This window comes from Squalius cephalus, assembly GCF_949319135.1.
Source record: "Squalius cephalus genome assembly, chromosome: 11".
NCBI classification, from domain to species: Eukaryota; Metazoa; Chordata; class Actinopteri; order Cypriniformes; family Leuciscidae; genus Squalius; species Squalius cephalus.
The window spans coordinates 30,447,591-30,471,218 of NC_137132.1; the positions used below are offsets into that span (position 1 = coordinate 30,447,591).

The window sequence follows — 23,628 nt, forward strand, 5'->3', positions numbered from 1 at the left end:
ACGAACACTGGCTGAATAACAAAAATATGAACACCACACAAGGGTTAATATGCTCGTTGCGTAGCAATACCTTGGACTAGGGGTGTCTAATCCTACTGGAGGTCCACCTTTCAGTAGAGTTGATCTCTGGCTCAAATAAGCATCCCTGAACCATCTAATCAAGGGCTTCAGGATCACTTGAAACTCCCAGGCAGGAGCTGAACTCTGCAGGAGAGCGGCCCTCGTGGAGCATGATGGGATACCCCTGGTCCAAAGTATGGCTGAGAAAACCACCTAACATGCTACCCTTCCACCGAAAAAGGGTTGCCTGCTAAGTCAGCGCTAAAAGAAAACAACTGACAGATTGGAAATGTCTTCACTATGCCCAAAAATGAACACGCAATGACACACACCCTTAGTTTAAAAGCATTCCACAATTTGCATGTTAATGCTAGATGTATACGGAAATCTTGTGATTGAATTGTTCAAATCAGATGTTAATATCAGGAATAAAAAGGGGTGCCTATGGTGTGGAAGGATCCACCGCTAGGGTTGTTCTACCAAGACACTATGCCTTTCATTCTCAATGGCTGGGGGATCTGAAGGTATACATCATTTCTAGAAAGAGGGCAGTTAAAAGCACCATAGACAAAGCAGTACAGGAGAGAGGCAGCAAAGAGATGGAAAAGGCCCGGGACAAGGACCCTGGGGAAACAATGGGGAGGGAGGGGGGCCCAACATCTTACCCACCATTAATACTGCTGGCCCTATAGGCAGCGTGGAGAGAGACCAGATACAAACAGATGTGTGAAAACCCAAGCACATTAATTCAGACTCGCACCATCATGATACACTCATCCTGACATTGTCGTTACTGTGATTCTGCCAAATAAGACATATTCTTCAACTTATTTTGTTGATCATGGAACAACTTTTCTGTCTGAAAAATTAAGCCTCATCCATATCCCTACCCCTAAACCTAACCCGACCCATAACTTCTCCCTACTTCTCCCTAAAATCAGAGGGTAATGATAGGTGAATAACACTGATGTAGAAGCAACTAACCCTGGTTATAGGCCTACTTATAACTTGACATAAACTGTAAACTTGTCCCTCAAATCTGATTGGTTGATTGGAATGTTGTTCCAGGATCAACAAAGATGTTGATCCAGGAACATGTTGTACTTGGTGAAATCACGTTACACCTAATATTGTACACATTTAAGCTAGAATACAATGTGTGATGAAGGAATTACCTTGGCTGCGCAGCTGATACGTGGGTCTCCTTTTGGCCTAAGCCCAATAACCTGCAAAGGATAAGGAACATATACACTGAACAAACATCCTTAGATAATGATCCGACTAATTCCACAACAGCATAACGCTTCAGTTGACGAACAAATGAAACGCAGAAATTTATAAACAAGACTGGCCTCTCATTCTTCAAAGGGGAAGTGTTGAATTTCTGAGATGCAATTACAAGTTTTTGTCCATGCATTAGCACCATGGCTCAATTTGTCTGGAGAACATATGAAGACCTCCGATGCAAAAGCCTCTAAAAGCCACCTCTGCCAAAAACGAGATAATATTGAGTGAATGCTCTCCGCACATACTATATGTTCATCAAATACTTTCACTTCAAACTCACTAAATTCCAGCCTCTGCCCATTCAGAAATGCCGGTACTTGGGTAGAAACCTATACATAGGAGCCTGATAAAAATGTTAATATTATTAAACAAAAACTTTAGATGGACTTAGAGGTTTTTGCATCTGAAGTCTTCATATGCTAACAGCTAGCCTGCGTTTTCACCAGTAGGTACCTTTTACTGGGAAGCGCATAAAAACATGTGACTCACTCGATTCATCTTGACTAGGATGCATGGCTGGCCCTCTGAATAACCAAAATTGCTATCAGCCAGTCCAGAGCACTGTCGTAGAAAACTTCTCTTGAACTGGCAGGCCTTCTTCTCCCCAACAACATCATCACCTTGCTCAAAGTACTCCCCCTTGGTACAGATCTGGTTCCCATCCTGCAGAGAGTCATTGTACGCTAAAGTAACAAAAGAGAGAGAACAGATAGTGAGATAACGGTGCTGAGCTGAAAATCATCAGTAGTTTGATACAATTGTGTGGTTGGGAGACATTTTTTCTTGTCTACAAGTGTGGCCAATTGGGAAGTCTTTGAGTGCTCCAAATAAGAGCTTAAATGCCCACCAAAATGGTTTGAGAAGTGCAACATTCCTGTTTGATATGTCCAGTTGAGGAAAGACATATCAAAAGTTGTACTGCTCTTTCAATTGCTAATAGTTTGAGTTTAAAATCAAGGTCAGAATTGGGACATTTCTACTTGAGATCAACTCCAACATAAGAAAAATAATCGTAGTTGTCTTTAGCACCCAGTAGGCACTACATCTGATGAGGAAAGAACTTTATGACTGTTAAAAGTATGTTCTATTATGGTAATGAAATCCAGACATACTACATCCGCCATGTTTGCTTTGTCATATGACCTACGACACTTCACAACTCCTCTCCTTTGGGCTAAAGGGATAGTAAAATGTCCATCAGATGCACAGTTCAGAATCTCGCCAGAAGTAGGAGGTTTTCTAAATACTATAAATACTCATTTACCCTACACTATATAGTAGGGAAGTAGGCATATTCCAATGCAGGGCATGTTTTACACACCCGTTTCTGCACATACTTTCGAAACAGGGTTTAACAATGCAATGGAGGAACTTATTGACTTTTAGTTCTAAAATTAATGTCATGTTTGTCATTAACCACAGACCTGGGTCCTGCTCATCTCGACTAAAATCACAGTTGTGGATTTCCAAAAGAGTATACAAGTTGGAATTGCGACTTCAAGAGGTGATCTTTGCACTTAAGCAAGATAATTGAACATAGCATCAGACAAACCACTGAACCATGATTTGCTATTGCTAATCAGTGGTAGGTGTATTTAGGGATGGACAAGTGTTTTATCGGACAAGAATGTCTAAATGCCTCTGAGCAGCAGATGATGTCATTTATATTTCTGGTCCATTTTCCCAGAGTAGAATCACTTTAAATGAGTGTATCTCCTAAAACTAACATCTAGATAACCTTAAAACTAATTGACTTAAAGCCACAAGACTCCAATTTTGATTGCATGGGGTCCTTAAATGAGTCACTCATGACTGCTGTATCAGATCATTAGTGATCTATTTAATAAAGACTTTGGCTGCATGTCCGAAAGCTGAAAAATGCTGCCTTCAGCCACGGTCACACTAGAATATGAGCATGCGAAATATCTTCGGACACTGCAATGGTCATGATATGACGTCACGGTCTGCAGAGTCTTATTTATAAACATGAACTTAACTTATAACAAATAGTAATAAACTGAAAATGTTTTTTTGTTTTTTTAATCTACTCTACTCGACTTTACAGCAAAGATATTGTTGAATTAATTCAGCTAAAAGGTCACGCCGTGATGTATTGATCTTTTACTTGTCACACGTCTTCACGTGATGCAAATTCGCGGCTCAGTGTTCACCAAACTTGAACTTTTGATCACAGAAAAAAACTTTTTGCATGAGCTTGCGTTTGTGGCCTGACGCAATCGCATGTGTATGAATGGAAGTCAATGGAACGAAAAATGTAGTTTGAACGCCCCTTTCGGAGCAAGGTAGGAAGGCATCAAGGCATGTCCAAATCCAATGTTAGCTTCCCTTCCTATCTCCTGAGATACCTTCATCTGATTGAAGGCAGCATAGATGCATCCTTCACTGCCTTGAATATCCCACAATCCTGTGCTTTCAATTATGTGACAGTTGAGCTAAAAAATAAAGATGGTGTCTGAAAGTTGCAGTTGGTGGACAGCATGTGTGTAAATGTACATTTTTGACCAACGTTTTCCACTTTTACTTTTAGAAATTACCATCGTGGAAATGAAATATTTGCTTGGTTGTCACCAAAGTTCGCCCTATTTTGTTGTAGATCATTAAACTGTTATTCTGTCCGAAATCGGTTTCGTGCGGTACCTTCATGCACAAACACTGCCTACAAAGTCATTGCCTGATAAGGCAGTGAGGCAACAAGTCAGCTGCCAACGTTTCCGGATGCAGCCTTTAAGTTCTACGTCCTCAAGTGGGGTGGTGATCGCATACAGCTGAGAACAATTTGTGCAAATTCAAGCACATTTAAGCAGTGGGAGTATTACAAAGATCACATTCAAACCATCCAGACAGAGGCTACACAAGGGGGACATTATCTGAGAGGTTTATGTATTGAGAGAAGCAAATCAAAAGAAACTGAAAACATTTCACTATTTAGACCACTTCCTAATATACCTTTTATATTATGATGGATGTTAAGTCGTCTTATTGTCTTGCAAAATATCTGACTACACCACCTCCTCCTGATTACTGAAAGAGTGTGTATTTTCAGTTAACTTTAGTCAGATGCATTTACATTGTTACTGTGTCTCAGATGTAATCAACTCTATCTGTGTCTGTAAAGGTGTGAACCAAATGGCCCATACAGGTGTATGGTCTATAGAAACTGAATGGCCCATACAGGTGTATGGCCCACAGAAACTGATTGGTGTGAATGACAAAGAAACAGCATTGCTCAGAGTAGATCGATCTCGTGTGGGAGGCCCTAACAGTTTTCTATTGTTTGTAGCCCATTTGTCTTCATGTATAAAGTTCTGTCCCACAGACAGAACTTTGAAGGGCGGCATGCCAACGTCGCTACTGAAGGACTGCTACACTACAAACCTTCAATAAATTCTTCTCCCCACAAGAACTCTGGTCAAGCTTACTTATTTTATGTATTGGAGAAATCTAATACATTGGCGAGCCACCCAAACCACTGCTCGGCCAAATACAGCAAAATCTAACAATTTAAGTGTAGCGGTTGCTTGTTCCAAATATGACCTTGATGAGCAATAGTGTAACAAAAACACCTATGTTAGTAAAAATGTCATTATTTTATCTAAAATCTGGCTGTATTAACAATATCCTCCTAATATGATTTGTTACAAAACATTTATTTTATCCACCCATTGCCTGCCATACATGGATAATGTTGGCTGGTTCTGAACAGAATTGGAGTCTTGATCTTGTGCCTTCTCTCCGCTTCACAAGACTACTGGCTCTGAACAGCTTCTTACAGAAGACTGACCTGCTTAGAGCTGTAACCATGTCAAATCATTAAAATGGACAGCCTGGTTTTTGGTTAGCTGGAATTAGACTCTGGGTTTAGGTGTTATGAGATCTAGTTTGGTCTGGGTCTTAAATGGTCAAGGTATTGGGGAGGCCTGATAATGGTCATGGTCTTGGAAGGTGTTACTGTTTTGGGTTTTAGGCAGTCTGGTACTGGTCTGAGTCTTTGAGGATATGGTCTTGACTCCAACTCTGGTTCTTAAATGGGGGGGGGGGTTATAGTATCCTCTGATTTATCTGGTTAGGTTCAGGTGGTGCTATGTTCAGTATCACTTTATACCTTTACAAGGCAAATATGTCGAGAGGTAAGGTACTTAAAAAGAGCGTTGATACTCACGCTGCAGGAACGACTCCAGGTGCTGCACATACTTGCTATATTGCTGGGGAATGGATCGGTTAAATCCAATTTCCAAGGACCTCGGCCTAATCATCAGCCCTGAGGACAAAAATATGCCATGCAGATAAACATCATACAAATTTAATGCAGATTAGAGCACATATATGTAGGGCTGTACTGTCCTAGTCGATTAGTCGATTAGTTGGTCGATACGTTCTGGTTCGACCAAAATTCTGATTGGTCGATTTTCTGCCGCGTTTATTTCATCAGTTTTGCCGCGCTGAGGCGCGCTCATTTCATCAGGTGGAAAGCACTAACTGCTAATGGGGGTGTTTTCAGAGTACCCTTGTTTCACTGTAACAGTCTGTCTTCAAAACACCCCCCTTGTTTTCACCTTTTTTGGATTAGTTCAACCCAAGAGAGAGCGTCGAGCGTAGAAGGTTTGATGCTGAATATTATTTATTTAATTGTGAGAGCGTTTAATAGTCAGTCCTCTTCTAACATGTCAACAACAAAGAAATCGACAGTGTGCCAGCATTTTGTTAAAATTGATAACAGGAAAAAGGTCGAATGCAAAGTTTGCAAGCAACAGTTTTCCACAGCTTGACGACAAACATGACATATCATCTAAAAGTGGTAAGCTCACTTGTCTGCGTTAGCTTGCCCAGTCTGTTTTGAGTAGGCTATGAACATATCAGAATTTGCATATTTCAATGTTTTAGTGTGATAACCTAACTTTTTTATTTTTTATTTGGAGCCTAATGCGCAATTGCGCTGTGCTGTTGGTTGTGTTAGTTTTGAGCCTAGGATGCTTTATTTTTCAGTTATGCACTTTATTTCGTTTCTGCTCTTGATCTGGTTTGTTTAATAAATATTTTTTTTTTATTAAAGTGGACGTGCCTTTTGTGTTTATTAAGAGTAAAAGCTTTAAGTTAATAGTCTATTCGTGTCTCAGCTGCGAAGCTGAGCTCATGTTCAGCCTCGCTCGGTGCGAGGACATGCACGGTGAAATGATAGTGTCTGACAGTTATAACTTATTATTATAACATATGACAAAAATAATTGTCTAAATTATGTTGCATATTCCTCAACAGTTCTTGTGATGATATCACTAGTTGACAACATAGTACTATTTTCGGAAATCATAAGCTATGATATTGCGCAGGTGCACGTGATGCAGCGCTGTCAGAGCTGACAGACTCGAGTGTCAGACTCATTTCAGTGCAAAATAATTAGGTCAAAAACGATTTAATATACTGCAAATAGCCTACTAGTTGTTTATGTTTATTTATAATTCATTTAGGCGGACAACAAGGCTACCAAGTACTGCGCACAGTGCGCATCTAATTAATTTAACGTTTTTTTTTCTAACATCATTTTTAGTCGATTTTAGTCGATTTTTAGTCGAAAATTTCAGGACTTCAGTCGACCAAGATTTTCTTTGGTTGAGTACAGCCCTACATATATGTGCCCAATACATTGATTCAATATGTGCATTTTTAGAGTGTTGACACATCTGCAAAACTTTGTCGGATTACTAATAATGATATTCACTAAGATATTTTAGAAGGGAGTTTAAGGTTTTGATTATTTCCACTACTCCTTGAAATATAAATTCCATGTGGGAATTTAAGACTTATGTCTTAAAAATATGTCCATATAAAAATATGACAGCATAATATGCTTTCAAAATGGTGCAAACCTTCAAAAGACATCTGACTGTATGTGTGCTCATTGGGAAATGTATATCATTATTGTATCAGAACACCGGCTCCGATTCGTAATCAATGCGCATTTGTGATCATTAACACTCAAAATCTTGCTTGGAACATTCAATGCACTGATAATTGGAGACACTAAACTGCAACTTGTCTGACATGATGTCCAACTGTGTCTGTACTGAGAACATTCTGTTACTAAAAGATCTCGAGAAAGGTGGGGGAAGCTGAGGGAAGAAAAAAAAAAGATCAGTGGGAGGAATAAATTGACACTTGGGGAAGGATGAATGATAGCGAGCGAGAGTGTCTCACTTGCCGGGTTTAACGGTGCTCATAATTGAGAGAGAGGATGGATTTGGAGCGCTCTCATCGCAACCACTGTACACAAGTGTGTGGGGGCTGTACAGCGTACAACCATGTGTGCGTGTGTGTGTGTGTGAGAGAGAGTGGGAGGCTAATGGATGATGTGTAACACTGCTGAGACTGGTGTTGTGTGTTCTGACTGTAATAGAGGTAATGATAAAAATAGCACTGAATAAATCACACCAGCTAAATGGCACCTCTAATGCAAGTTCTGTCTTTTCCGTTACTTTCAATGTCAAAATTTGTATATATAGAAGGATTTATAAATCTCAAGTCACTTCAGAACCAGTAACTACGTGAGAAGATCAATAAGTCTTAGAACGTGTAAATAATCCACTGAAATATTTCAAGTATGATCACACATTTATTTAGCCTACCTGTATAAATAGTGCAGTATACAATATAAATTTACTACTACCAGAGAGAGAGAGAGAGAGAGAGAGAGAGAGAGAGAGAGAGAGAGAGAGAGAGAGAGAGAGAGAGAGAGAGAGAGAGAGAGAGAGAGAGAGAGAGAGAGAGAGAGAGAGAGATTTTTACACTCCTTTATTAACATTCTTTTTCTTTTATAATTTCAACTCCTATTTAAAAATATAAACCATTTACAAAATGTTCCTCCAAATTAAAAACATTTTTTTTTGTTATATATATATAACAATATATATATTTTTTTTAAATAAAAATAATAAAATGACATTTTCCTCTTCGTCAACTAGAGAAAGTTTTTCCAATTCTCAAAATTTCATTAAAAAACATTTAATTGTTGGTAATTTTATAGTAAACAAATTCTGCTCTAATTCTTTCCATTATTAATAAATAAATAAATAAATAAATAAATAAATAACAGAGTCAATTGTTTTATTTGTGCAATAAATCATGTCAAATTGTGCAAGCATCATTTTTGGCCAGTCAGTCTCTCTGTGTCTACTCAGATATATATATATATAATTAAGTAATTAGGAGTTTGAGGCAAAAGTCGTAGTTAATAGTGAGAATTGGACCCTAATCTAAAGTGTGACCATATCTTAGTACAGTATATAGTGTATACACACACACACGCATAAAGAAAACAAAGGCAAAGAAAACAAAAGGAGTGTTGAAAAAAGGAATTTGATTTTTCTTTTTTAATAAACAGTGGTTTCACAGAGATATGCATTACAAAATTATCAAATAGGGTGTGATGGACCGTTTCACATGTGAGGCTTGCTGTGATAATAGACAGCTTTGCTTTAAGAGATTAAAATGCAGGTGTATATACAAGTAGATAAAGTATTTTGTCTTTGTCATCTACAGTTTTACACAATAGAGCTGATTTAGAAGCCCTCTACATTCCCCAATAAAACTTCCTCATGTACAACGAACTAACATTTCTTTCAGTTTCGTATTTATTTTGCAAGAAAACCTTGCTAAAATTACGTACAATATTCAATGCGGCATACTACTGTTTGAAAAATGTATTGCTGCATCTTGTTGAATTTCAGTTTACAACTTCTATTAATTTGTACCGCTTTACATAATACATACATTTCCAAACGGGCTCAACAAAGAATAGTACCTTAATGTTGTGGGATTGTTACCTGGATTGGCCACTCGGTCCCTGTATTTGGGAGTGTGATCGTCCAGCGTCTGTAGCATCACCCACATGGTGAGACTGAACATCCCAGCCAGGAAGCCATAGAAGACCAGATAAAAGAGTAATATAAGACCTGCAGAGAGAAGAAATACACTATCAAACATGGCAGAATGGTCACAATTTCTTTCCCAAACCTATAAAGTATTGGGAATTTGTTCCCATAACTCTTCCATGTAGCGTCACAGAACAAGCCCACTTGGAGCAACCGGTGGTTGGCACAAACACAGAACATTTAAGAGTGTGTCATCTGGAAAGCATCACATTTTATTTATGAGCGTGTGATAAACGTTGTAAAAAGAGTGGATTCACAAACATTCTGAATCATAAACCGAGCAAAACGTCAGTTACTCTAGCGTCCAACCGGAGCTGAGGAATAAGCAGGAAAGAGCCTGTGTGTCTGAGAAGTTCAGAAGTTCACACACTCATATGATGACTTGGTGGTCTGAAGCTAGTAGAAGTACAACAGTGTGGATTAAACTAGTTCTGGCAGTTTGCACTTCCATACAGTGTAACTAGAAAAGGACATGTCAGAACAGAAATGAGGAAGGGAGGAGGGGGAGAGGTTACCGTGCAATAGTAAAATGAGGAATGTAACAGCTGAATGCTTTAGAGAAAGGCCTAACATATCTGCTCATTGTCAACAAGTGGAAAAATAATGAATGGCGGTTAATGTGGGAGAATCATGTAAAGGGAGATTGGCACCAAGGAATGGTCAGGTCATATTTCTCCACAAATCAATGGGAAGAATATTTACACAAAAGAAAATGAAGCATATGTATTGCACAATTATGGATTCTGCCATTGTGACTTTCTTCAAAACAATTGACGGGAGCGGATGTCTGGATCGAACTACTGGTGTGGCTTTGAGGTCAAAATATTTGCTATATATATATATATATATATATATATATATATATATATATATATATATATATATATATATATATATATATATATATATATATATATATATATAATTGAATCGTAATTTGTTTGCAATTTAAAAAAGATTGTTTTTGGACACTTGAAAAAAAAAAATTCACAATTCAAGCAAGACCTGCACGATAAATCGCTAAAAGATCATGATCTCGATTCAAACACCCACGCAATCTTATTCCTAAATGACAACGGTTGTCATGTATAGTTATGAAACGGCTTCACAAACAGTATACTTATTTATGTGTTACATTAATTTAGATTATCACAGAAGTACTGGGATAAAAGTTTATAGTTTGGATACAAATCCTGATGTCTATGGAAGCGATCAAAAGACAATCACCTTTTGAAAGTAAAGTGACGCTTCAAAAAAAGATTGTATCGTTACATTGTTACGCCAGTAGGTGGCGACTGTTAATAAAATGTATTTGTCATTGAATCATTCATTCAAGAGATTCGTTAAAAAACGCTGATTCATTCAGTAATGAAACAAGTTATCAAGTTACAAATTATCTTTATGAATAAATCATTGAATCATTCATTAAAACCAATTTTTTTAATTCATTCAAATTAAGCATTTTTTTAGACACTGCAGCAATTAACATTTTGTCCTTTTCAACCTAGTAAATTGTATGTTATCTTTTTTAGTTGTTTATAAAAATTGTGGGATAATCGCGATCTCTATTTGAAAAAAAAAAAGTGTTTCTTAATTCTACAAATTACTTTAATGCAAAAAGTCTGTATAATTAGTTGAATGAGATGTAATGAGAATCATGATGTGCAGAAACAAGTATAAGCACTACAACTACAACAAATAAACATACTTAAAATTACTTATTTTATTTTGGATTAAAATAGGCTATGGGAAACTTGAGTGATATTAAAGAAAATGTCATGAAAATGCAAAAAAAAAAAAAAAAAAGTTCCTCTTTTGATTCTGGCGTGACATTTAATTTTTTTGAAATGTGCCTAGATATTGAAACTAAATGGACTGTTGAATTATTGAAAAGTAAAAAAAAATTAAAAATAATAATTGGCCAGCAATCCATTTGTGACAAATTAAGCACATTGTAGGGACTTGATGGGATCCCTCCCACTTACAAATCGCACGTTCAGAGAAGAACATAGTAATGAATAACTACAGCCCGAGAGACAGTCTACAGCACAGAGACTTCAGGGGGCGGTGAAACAAGGGTTAAAGACTTCAGAGAAATCAACATGTTCACCTATGTTAATGCTAAAAAAAATAAAATAAAATAAAATAAAAAAAAACCTGTATAAAAAGTACATATAGACTGGCCAAGACAAAATCTGATGACTTTTTGTTGCAATTTCCGGGGCTGATTTTTAGGGAAAATCTGCATAATCCTGTAAAATGGATTTAAAATCTATAATACAATGTACATTAAAGAGGCACAGCATTTGTAGAACTTTGTGAATTATGTGTGTTCTGATCCTGTGGAAATCTTTGCAAAATTTGCCACATTTTGTGGCTTCAGATTCAATAGAATTACATAAAAGATAATCACTTAAGAAAAGGCGGGACAGACCAGTGTTATTTTAGTATTACTGAAAAATATTAATTTAAAATATCACTAAATTATAATTATTTTTTATGCATTTTTGTTTGTTGTTTAAATGTCTATACTGTTTCTATTCATTTTTATTATTTTTATATTTATTTTCATTTTTATTATTACTTTTAGTTATTTTACTGCATCAAGTTAAACTTAAAAATGAGAAGTTTCTTTGGCAACTAGCTGAAATAAAATGAAAGAATTTTAATACAATAATATTTAAAATTAAATATTTAAATTAATGTTTATTTTAGTCAACTTTAATAACTCTGCAGCAGACTTAATGCAACCCTTACAAAAGAGTACTGTGGTGATAGTATGGTACAGTATTAATGGCATTTCAATACAAACAATAGTACGGTTTAAATACCATATTTATATACTGTGGTATTTTAAATGTACTCAAAAGGTACTTCAAGGAATGCCATGCAAAATGCCCAAAATTCCACAGTGGTGCCCCGACCAAACGACCCAAACATGGAAACACTATGGTATTTGTAGGTATACAGAGAATAACACGGGGTGTCTGAGGTAAGGGAACATAAATACTATTTGAGGAAAAGTAAAGAAATATAAATAGCGAGAGTAAAAGGATAAAAGAGGGGAAAGTAAGGGACAGTGTGTATAAGAGCGTGAGAGAGAAGCTCAGTTTAATTATAGATGCATTTCTTCTTTGTAGATGTCTCTGAGGTAGACTCTTACTATAAATAGCATCTGGGGGAGGACAGTTTAGTGATGGCACAGCACTGGCCTAAGGAAATGCACGCGCACACACAAACACTTGCGCTTTCTGCTGTCTCTCATAATATTCCACTGGTGAAGAATAGAAAATTCTATATTAGGATTGATGAAACGACGCTCATTTATTAGCCTGGATAATAAGGCAATAAAAATGCATTTCATAGGAAAAAAATATATAGAAATATAGCCTATAGAGGTGTTTTTTAATATGTTTCTAATTCCCAAATTATGATGATTTTTTTTTGGTAACAAGTAAGAGAATACAAAAATCTTGATTTTTGTGGTCAGAATGATTGGCAGCGCTGGTAAATATGATCAAAGATGGCTGTAAAAATAAATCTGCATTGTTTATCCTTTTGATCTTTCATTAAAAATTTTATGGAAGTAAATGAATTGGAAAAAACAACAACAACAACAAAAAAAACGCATTATGAAATGTTTTTTCTCCAAAACACGTTGGCCATAATTATTGGCACCCTTTTATTAATTGTTGCCTTTTTGAAACCTCCTTTTGCCAAAATAACAGTTTTCTCCTAAGCCTGATAAGTTTGGAGAACACCTGACGAGATCAGTAGGGCTGGGACGGTATGGATTTTTACTTACCGCGGTTGAAAAGCAAGACATTCTCCATCAAAACTGCTTTTTTAAAATAATAATAATAATAATAATAATAATAATAATAATAATTATTTCATAATGTGATTTCCCTCCCACTTTCAATTCATTTTTTTTTTTTTGAATGAAAGGTCAAAAGGATAAACAATGCAGATTTATTTTTACAGCCATCTTTGATCATATTTACCAGGGGTGCCAATGATTGACCACAACTGTATATAAAAAGCTTCACTAAAATAATACAATTCTTTAAAAAAACAAACAAACAAGTTGATTGGCACAATTTATTATTTTTTTTAATTATGTAAAAAAAAACCTCCACTGCATAATTCATATTTGAAAAATGTCCTGATGTTCTGATTTGGCAAGGTCAGTAAGTCTCTTAATCTCAGATAATTTGACCAATTTTATGACAAGGAAAGGTTAGTTGAAAAATGTCATGTGATTTAAAATTAAATTTAAACTTGTTAATTTTTCTCATTATTATGTGTCACTTTTGTGTCATTGACCAAATAAAAAAATATAGGTTTCTTCATCAATGAATGGTTTATCCAAAAATGAAGTGTGAAAGAATTTACTTTAACATTATTTCTTATAGGTGGACCACAAGTTGAGTTATTCTGCAAAATATCTTGGTATCTGTGTCCAAGTGAATGTGGACAGAGACTGTTGAGCTTCAAAACAGATGAAAAAAAGAACTGTTTTATTAAAGTATAATAAAATATCATGAATAGACCCATTGATGGATTGAGAGATTTTTCAAAAACATTTTAAGCTCCATTAAAGAAAAAATAAATAAAAATCTGACAGATTTGGAATGGAATGTGAAGGTGAATGTCATTCAAAGAGGCTGTTTATTCTGGAAAGGGTGCCAATGAAAATAATACATTACTTGTATGTGACACCTAAAAAGACTTCCCCTGTCATAAAACACCTGTACACTGGTACAATATGTTGGCTAGTTTCAGGAATGGGCGTTATAAGAGATATTAAGCGGTCTTGGCTCTCATTAGATTTCCATTTGGAAGATATTACCCCAACATACGGCTGGGATGCTGTATGTTTCTGAACTTTGACCAGAAGCTGATGTGGGAAGGCTGAGGAGGAGAGATGAGCAATAACACTAAAGAGAGAGAGCGAGAGAGAGCGAGAGAGAGCGAGAGAGAGCGAGCGAGAGAGAGAGAGCGAGAGAGAGAGAGCGAGAGAGAGAGAGCGAGAGAGAGAGCGAGAGAGAGAGAGAGCGAGAGAGAGAGAGAGCGAGAGAGAGAGAGAGCGAGAGAGAGCGAGAGAGAGAGCGAGAGAGAGAGAGAGCGAGAGAGAGAGCGAGAGAGAGAGCGAGAGCGAGAGCGAGGGCGAGAGCGAGAGCGAGAGAGAGAGCGAGAGAGAGAGTGAGAGAGAGAGCGAGAGAGAGAGCGAGAGAGAGAGCGAGAGAGAGAGAGAGAGAGCGAGACTCCTCCTCAGTCAGTCAGAAGGGATATCAATACCGGAGCATGATGACTGAGAACAGTAGCCAGTCATTGCTGTCAGGAAGCCACTCAGCTCATCACCATTTCACCTCCATTTCACTCTTACACTTCAATCTATATCACTGCATCTCGGTCTATGCTCTCGCTAATGCCTCTTAGGTTTAGATCTGATCTCACCGGGTCAATACTGGCAAAACAACTGACATGCCTTCAACACAACAGATCCACTGCTCGAGTGTCTGTGCGATTCTGTGGGCAGGAAACTTTCACCACTAACAAAATAGCAAAAAAGGAATGGATGAAAACAACGTTTGAATTTTAACTGAATGGCGTTTAAAAATTCTTCATTACATTTCAACATTATTATTTCAATTGTACTGGAGTTGTCAAAAGTACCAACTTCGGTACTGAAATTAAAAATGTGATACCAGCATTTTGAGTGCTGTTGAAAGGATTCTTAAACACCTCTGGTTCACGTGCTCAACATACATGTCCCTGATTGGCCTTGTGATGAGGCGCTCAACATACATGTCCCTGATTGGCCATTGCATTCACGTGCTCAACATATACATCCCTGATTGATTGGCCATTGTGTTGAGGCGCTCAACATGTCTGTGATTGGCCATTGTGTTGAGGCGCTCAACATGTCTGTGATTGGCCATTGTGTTGAGGCGCTCAACATGTCTGTGATTGGCCATTGTGTTGAGGCGCTCAACATGTCTGTGATTGGCCATTGTGTTGAGGCGCTCAACATGTCTGTGATTGGCCATTGTGTTGAGGCGCTCAACATGTCTGTGATTGGCCATTGTGTTGAGGCGCTCAACATGTCTGTGATTGGCCATTGTGTTGAGGCGCTCAACATGTCTGTGATTGGCCATTGTGTTGAGGCGCTCAACACTGGCTACAATGATCAACGCTTCAAAAACGTTGTCTTACGCTCTGAGCGCTTACACATGGTAGCATTTGAAAGCAGGTGTCTATCAGCGGATCCGTCTATCAGTGGATATATTAGGGATCCGCTGATAGACGCCGGCCAATCATAGACATGTTGAGCGTGTGAAAACAATGACCAATCATAGACATACATGTTGAGCGTGTGAACACAATGGCCAATCATAGACATATATGTTGAGCGTGTGAACACAATGGCCAATCATAGAATATATGTTGAGCGTGTGAACACAATGGCCAATCATAGACATGTTGAGCGTGTGAACACAATGACCAATCATAGACATATATGTTGAGCGTGTGAACACAATGGCCAAATTAGGCCAATCATAGACATATATGTTGAGCGTGTGAACACAATGGCCAATCATAGACATATATGTTGAGCGTGTGAACACAATGGCCAAATTAGGCCAATCATAGACATATATGTTGAGCGTGTGAACACAATGGCCAATCATAGACATGTTGAGCGTGTGAACACAATGGCCAATCATAGACATATATGTTGAGCGTGTGAACACAATGGCCAATCATAGACATATATGTTGAGCGTGTGAACACAATGGCCAATCAGGAGTTTAAAAATCCGTTCAACAGTGTTAAAAATGCTAGAGGGAAATACACATTTTTCAAAATGTCACATTTTTCAATTTCAGTACCACTTGTACCTTGTTTCTGGCACCAAGACATTGGCAGCAGATACTTTAAGTATCTAAGGGTACGTTTACACGACAACGATATGCTTAAAACGGAGAAGTTTTTCCTTTGAGTTTTCCACATACAGACGGCACCATTGTCAAAGCGATCCCCATTCACACGGATCCGTGAAAACGACTAAACACACTGTATTCTGCTGCCAGGCCATTAGATGGCGATGAAACACTATAAACTGAACACGCAATACGCGTGTGCATGACGTCATCGTCTTCAGGCACCCAAAACGCTGTTTTTCGTGTAAATAAATGGCCAAATCACATAAAAAGTTTTACGTTTTTAGTTGAAAACGGTGCCGCGTAAACAGCCCCTGTGGTCTCAAATGCATTTTTACAAGATAGGTTTAAACTAGATGCACATCTTTTAAAAAAATAAAAATAATACATGCATCACTCAAAAAAGGGCAATATGGCAATTTTACAATTTCAGAGCATCAAAAAAATAATGAATGTAGATGTTAAAGTATTGCAATGTTCTCTATTAGTGACTTGTTTATCCCTGTCTGATGAATTGGAATGTTACTTGTTACAGAATTCCTTGATCAGCACGCTAATTAAAGCACAGCCACTAAAAATATCTATACAACTATCTAAACATGTATGTAATGTAACGTAAAATGTAAAAATGTAAGGCAAAAATCTAGTCAATAGTAATCAACTGTCTGTAATTTGGGGCAGGACTGAAACAGGAAATAAAAGAAAGAGATGGAGATACGGAGAGAAGAGATGCCCAGAGTGAATGAATGAGACACAGTAAGATCCACAATGAAAGACAGGAGACAATAAAAGCCCACAAGACAAGTCTTTATCAGTGGCTTCTTACAGCTGTTGAGAAACCCAAGCCTCCGAAGAACCAGATACTCGTCCTCCTCCAGTGCCGAGGAATGCTGGGATAAAAATACTTCTCTGCAGCCGGCCGGGGGGGTGAGGGTGTGTGCCGTCACACCAGGGTGCAGAACGGTGGTGTCGTGGGGGTAATTTAGGGTACCGTACTGAGACTGTGGCTCACAAAGTGAGCACCACCCATAAGCGTCTGTTTTTCTGTAACTGGACATGCTTGAGCTGCATATTAGCCTACACCATTAACTATGGCACGGGCCAATGATCACATACACCTGCACTGTAAGGAAAAGACAACCTGTACCCGGATTAAAAAACAGTGCGGGACAGAAGAGCCTAGATGAGCTGTAGGATTGTATCATGAAGGATTATCACAGATTTCATTTCTCAACTCCGAGACAATAGGAAATGCATTATGAAGTATGAAGATTAAATAGTGTTATGTTACTGTACCATTAAATACAATTTATTTGTATTTACTAGAGCTCATGTGTCATGAAACTCCCGTTTTAGCACTGATGATTCACACCTCAGATTTGCAAAAGGGGTTCTTGAAATGGGAGTGTAAAAGCCCTGATATATTCACAGAGAAGTACTTTTTTTTTTTCCTTCGCTTGGGGGGTAAAACGAATTTAGAAATACCTGAGCAACGTTCTACTGTTAAAACACATCCCGACACCACCCAAACCAACGCTGTGGCTTTTCTTCTCAACAACAAAAAATAAATAAGTGACAGCGGTGAGAAAACAGCAGTGAATAAAGCATCGGATCATAGCAATGTGGATATGTTTGAACTAGCTCTGAAATTCACCACTCCAGTAAAGTCACATCACATTTATTTATCTAGCACTTTATAGAAAAGATTTAAGAAAAAAAGCTGTTTTGAACTCCCGAAACAGACTAAGAACAAACGTAATTTTGACCTGAAATTACGTCACACCAGTTTGGTCTTTGATTTCGCTTGACGTATATCGGAGCCTTAAAGGGTTATTTTACCCAAAAATGTCATTTCTGTCATTATTTACTCACCCTCATGTCGTTCCAAACCCGTCTTTTTTGATAAACTTTTCGCACACAAAAAGTATTCTCGTCACTTCATAACTTTAAGGTTGAACCGCTGTAGTCACATGGACTATTTTAACGATATCTTAACTACCTTTCTTGGCCTTGAAAGTGGTTGTTGCATTGCCATCTATGGAGGGTCAGAAAGCTCTCGGATTTCATCAAAAATATCTTAATTTGTGTTACGAAAATGAATGAAGGTCTTGCGGGTTTGGAACGTCGAGGGTGAGTAGTTAATGACAGAATTTTCCTTTTTGGGTGAACTAACGCTTTAAAGCTGTGGAAAAGTGGGAATGCAGAGTGTGGGAAAACACTTTTTAAACAGACAAATGAATATTGAATTTAAACAGAATTTTGGAAAGAATTGTTTTTTTTTTCAAATGGTTCAAAGAAATCCGTTCTGCAAACCTATTTGACACATTAACTTCAGTAGCCTAAATCTATTGCTGGAGATCAAGTGTACTCCTAAAAGCCCAAAAAATCGTTTAGCACAAATTTACTTAGAAAAAGTTGTCTTTATCTACCAGGAAACATGATAAAAAAATATTGATGACTCAACCAGCACTTTTGGGCGCATCCATATTTCTAACCAATCGAAAGCTTGCAGAATAAGTATGTTGCTCCCACGGCTAGCAATAGCAAGTAGCAAACGGCTGAGGTGTTAATTTAAGGCTACCGCCCATCCAACAAAGCAGCACTTTGAGATATTCCAGCCCATGTTTCCTGTTTCAATAGGAAATACATTACCACAAGAAGGTAGGCTAAACCGTGCTAAAACCATTTCAAAGAAATTTCTTGCACCACCCATCATCAACTGCATTTCGGTGTGAGGCACGTTTACTCCAGAGCGCGATCAACAGGGGTAAGCGTAACACAGCGTGGCCAGCTTGGCTCTAGAGAAGAGTGGCAGATCACCCAGTGATGGTGAGAGGAAGCGGCCCAGGAGAACAGCTGAGACTCCCAGTATGACTTTCCTTCCTGCCAGAATCCCTCCTCCGGGCAAAACACAGACAGTTACATTCCCTCAGGCTAGTGCTAATTCAGTCACGTGATCATGGTAGTGGCATCAACTACACTTTCTCTCTTCTCATTAGTAGCACTGAAAATGTATTGGCGTAAAATAATCTAGGCATGAAAGATGAGTTTTTAATTTTCTGAAGTAAACGTACCACTACGTTGCTAATGTTGTCAGGTTGCCAGGGTGTTGCTAGGTTTTTCTGGATGGTTGCTAGGTCATTCAGGCCAAAGTTTAATACTTAGAGGTTAGGAGTTTGTTGACATCCCTAATATTAAGTGTGAGCAACTGAAATGTGATTATGACACCATAACATAATTGTCAAGTTGCACATTACTTACTGCACATTTGAAGTGAACAATTTTTAATTAATGACTTCTAAAATGCTACAGTGCAGTAAATAAGAGAAAGTGTAAAAATATACCCTAGAGATCATTCTAATGGGTTTCCAACAATCCAATCAAGCAAGGAAAGATGCCAAATCTCACCCGTCGTTTGGCATGAAGGAAAATGGAGACAAGCCAGATATTGGGAAAGGGATTTTAACACCAAGAGTTAAAGGGATAGTTCACCCAAATAAGAAAAATCTGTTATCATTTACTCAATCTCATGTCATTCCAAGCTTGTATGCTGTTATTTTTAGCACTATAGGGATAAATTATGAAAGTATTTTATTAAATTCTTCTCAATACAGCACCAATAACCACGTCTATCAACCGTAACAATTCTCCGTAAGTCTTCTGAATACTGATGATAGTGAAGAACAGAATGGAATTTACTGGAATAATTCACCAATTAAACATCTATCATCATGTACTCTCCCTTATGTTGTACGAAACCATTTTCTGCGTAACACGAGGAGATTTTAAAAATGTTCCATATAGTGAAAGTCAACTGGGTTCAGTGTCATTTGGACCCCAAAACTCTTCAAAATATCTTCTTTTTTGTTCCGCAGATGAAGCAAATGCATATAATTTTGGAATTACCGGTACATGAGGGTGAGTAAATGAGTTTATAATGCTTTAAAGTTATTAATTTCTTCCCCTCAGCTGAATCTTTGAAATCTGTGCAACACATTAAGATAAAAAAAATGGCATGGCAATGCAATATGCCAAATTGACGTCATAATGTTCAAAACATTAAAAGCTAGCGTTAGCCCTAGCATCCACACAGCAGACATGCTTACCATGTCTGTAGCTTATCCACAATATAACTAATTCGATTAAATATATTTCCCAGAATAAGAGCATAAAGTACAATTGAAATGACAAGAACTCTATTCTTTTTAAGCGAACTATTCTTTTAACCTAATTCATGAAGGGTGAAATGGCTCATGAAATCACCATTTTCTCCAATTTAAATTGTGAATGAAAAGCCACCGTTGTGCAGATCCTCAATTACTACGTTGTGAATCTCAAGCCAAACATGCTTGAACACACACACACACTCAAGGCCGTGTTAATGGGGCGAACAAGACCAGGACGTTTCATTGATGAAATGCAGAAAATAGGTCATTGTTGCATATGAAAGCATCACTGCCACATGGTCGGACTCCTGATGGAGAACAACGTTCCCTTTCATCAGTATAAACTGTCTGTGGTAAACGTATCCTGAGATCCTACCAGCCCAGCTCCAGGCTCATCATACTGCGCGCATCGCCACAAATCCCAGAAGCTGTGGACAGATTAGCGTGATCGCTAACCCAAGCAAGGTCAACATTAGATTGGGAAGCGTTAATCTGGGCTAATCCAAACGGACATGCATCAGGGTGCAGATGTCTCGCTGAGCCGGACCCATCCATTAACTCAAGCCTGATCCTTTTATCTCTTCACTACCCATCTTTCCCTCCATCACTCTTGTTCTCCTTCCCATCCCATGGGAAAAGTAAAAGCAGCCTAGGAATCAAAACGGTTTCTCTTATGTGTACATTTTTTTTCAATTACTTAGTTGTGGACAGGTCGCTCTGGGACCCAAACACTGCAACCGTTGGAGAAAAAAAAAATAAAAAAAAAATAAAAAAAAGGTAGAATAATTTAATTTCGCCTTATTTTGGAGAATTTTTATGGGATGCACCCTCTCTCATGGACTCAATTAATAGACTACACTCTATATTTATATATATATAAAAAAGTTATAACTGCTTTCAATTGTCTATTTGCCCTGCCCAACATTTTTTTTTTACAGTATTATACAATATTTATATTTAGATATACAACTTAAAATGACTACTGTTACACTTATGTTTTAATATTATTAAATATTTTTTACACATAGCCTATATTTGATTTTCTTTTTCATCAAATGCTACTTTTTAATTGCAAAGCAGGAAATTATATAGTACTTCCAATTAGACGGGAACTTCATAAATAACTTAAAAAAAAATATCCATGGAATTGCATCAATGGAAAAACATTACTAGTTTGTAATTTTTAAACCCATTCTTACTGACACTAGCAAGATTATCACAAGTCATTCTTGCAATTTTGACAAAACTATGTTAGCCGTTTCAACCTAGCGGGCAAGTTGACAAGCAGAATTCACAACCAAATGTTCAGAAAAAAGCATGATGTGCAAGGCATAGTTGCATGCAAATTATACAAATCCAACTGATCCAACATGTGAACTACAAGCTATCATTAACCCATCAACCACTCTAGAAACTGATACCAGCATCGGCTGAACGCTAATACAGGCAATTCTCATGAAAACGTGAACACAGGCCGAGAAGAAAAAGCCCAGGTAAGCAGAATGACCAGGCCTCATTATGTAAAGCAATCCCAAGATCCATTAAAGCTGCAAGCACTGATGGACCATGAATAAAGATCTGCATAACACGTCATATTCCTCAAGGCTGGAGATCGTTTTCATTTAAATTACATTGATTTCCTTCAAGAGGCCTATTGGTTCAGGAGCCTGCGGAGAGCCGGTTTGACCTTGAGAGGAAAGCAGGGAGGAAGACGGGGAGGAGGGGCTGAACGTGAGCTCATGCATCACATCAAGAAACACCCATCCCAGCGAAGGAGAGGTACTGCAGAGTTTAGCATCACGAACACCACCGACTGATCGATTGACCGAGGCACATAACTACAAGAAAATAGTTTCATGCAAAGCTGGTTACTAAGCAACTGGGTATTTAAGACATTGCTCCCCACCCCCACCGATAATTATGGACACTTTACAGCTTTGAGGAGAATATACATGTAAACTGGATTGCAAAACAAGCCCTGAAATTCCTGAATATCTAAAAGCTCTCAAATAAGAGAACAGAAAGCTTTTTCTCCTCAACCTCCCTCCGTGAACCAATTGTGTCAAGGGATGTGGAAATTTCCTCTCATCCTCTCAAGCAAAGGCTGTGAACCACAGCAAAGGTAATTTGCATATTGAATGAATGCGGATGCTACGTCACAACGGCCGTGAATGATTGACAGCCGAAACATTCCAAGAGAATGCGCGCGTTGATACTCGCTCGCCGAATATCGCTGCGACTAATCGCAATATTTCCAATGAAAGGTTACTTTTTTCCCGCGTTTGCGATGGTATTCCATTCCCTAATGTGTTTGTGTGAGGGGGATTTCTCAAATTTAGTTAAACTATAAAACAAGAGACTTTAAATGAGGTTTATTTGAGGCACCGTGAGTTCGGAGCCGCCATTCATCGAGTTCCGAATAACAGACACGTAGCCTATTGTACAAATTATTCTCTCAACGCATGATTTCACAGCTAATGTGGCATGCCGGCCTACTGTAGAGAGCGCAGTGATGACATTAAGGAAAGCTATTCATAGACCTCGAGCCTCAAGTGAAACTGCAGGATACAAACGCGGAGGAATATCTGCCATGCTGTTAAATTAAAACCCGATTAATCACGGAAATTCGCTATATGTTTGACGACCGATTCATCGCGTCAATGAAGCAATGTTTTGATTTAGCAACAGTATTAAGTGATTATGGTACCGTAATATTCTTTTACTGCAGTAAGTGGAATCATATGTAGGCTTAAGATTTAAAGTCAAGCATTTACTACTAAACGCCTTCTATAAAGCTTTTTTTTTAACAGGATCTATTTTAGCTGACTTCAGGTTTCTATAAAGAGGAGTCGTAGAATATGCTATCGATTGCCAGCGTTTTTATTACATGCATCTCGGGTTATGGCTCAAGGATATGGTCTAAATGAACAGTTTTAAATGGTTAGATTAGTATGTGGCTTGAGATTTATGCATCTCAATGAAATCTAATGCATGATGAGCTGCACATGCTGACACATTGTAACGGACTGTAAAGGTAGGCTGGAGCACAGAGCCATAAAGATCAGGTCGCTGGGTTACAAATGTGTTTGAGAATCATTATCAATACAACAGAGCTTTGCATTAGGGGCAATTCAGTCAAGAACAGTGTGTGTAGCCGTTTAATGCGTGAAACAATACCTCAACCATTAGGTAGATCATATTTTTGGTGTCTGAACATTAGTTTTA

General features: G+C 37.9%; 1 protein-coding gene across 1 annotated transcript in view; it reads right to left on the reverse strand.

The window, feature by feature from the left end:
- The window catches only part of atp1b3b (ATPase Na+/K+ transporting subunit beta 3b), a 30,411-nt gene that overhangs the window by 6,451 nt on the left and 332 nt on the right, over nt 1–23,628 (reverse strand). Inside the window, exons 2-5 of the mRNA XM_079886428.1 lie at nt 9,183–9,311; nt 5,528–5,626; nt 1,837–2,030; nt 1,236–1,286 (exon numbers count right to left, since the gene is read on the reverse strand). Coding sequence (XP_079742554.1) covers nt 1,236–1,286; nt 1,837–2,030; nt 5,528–5,626; nt 9,183–9,311 — 473 coding nt within the window. The remainder of the gene's footprint in view (nt 1–1,235; nt 1,287–1,836; nt 2,031–5,527; nt 5,627–9,182; nt 9,312–23,628) is intronic.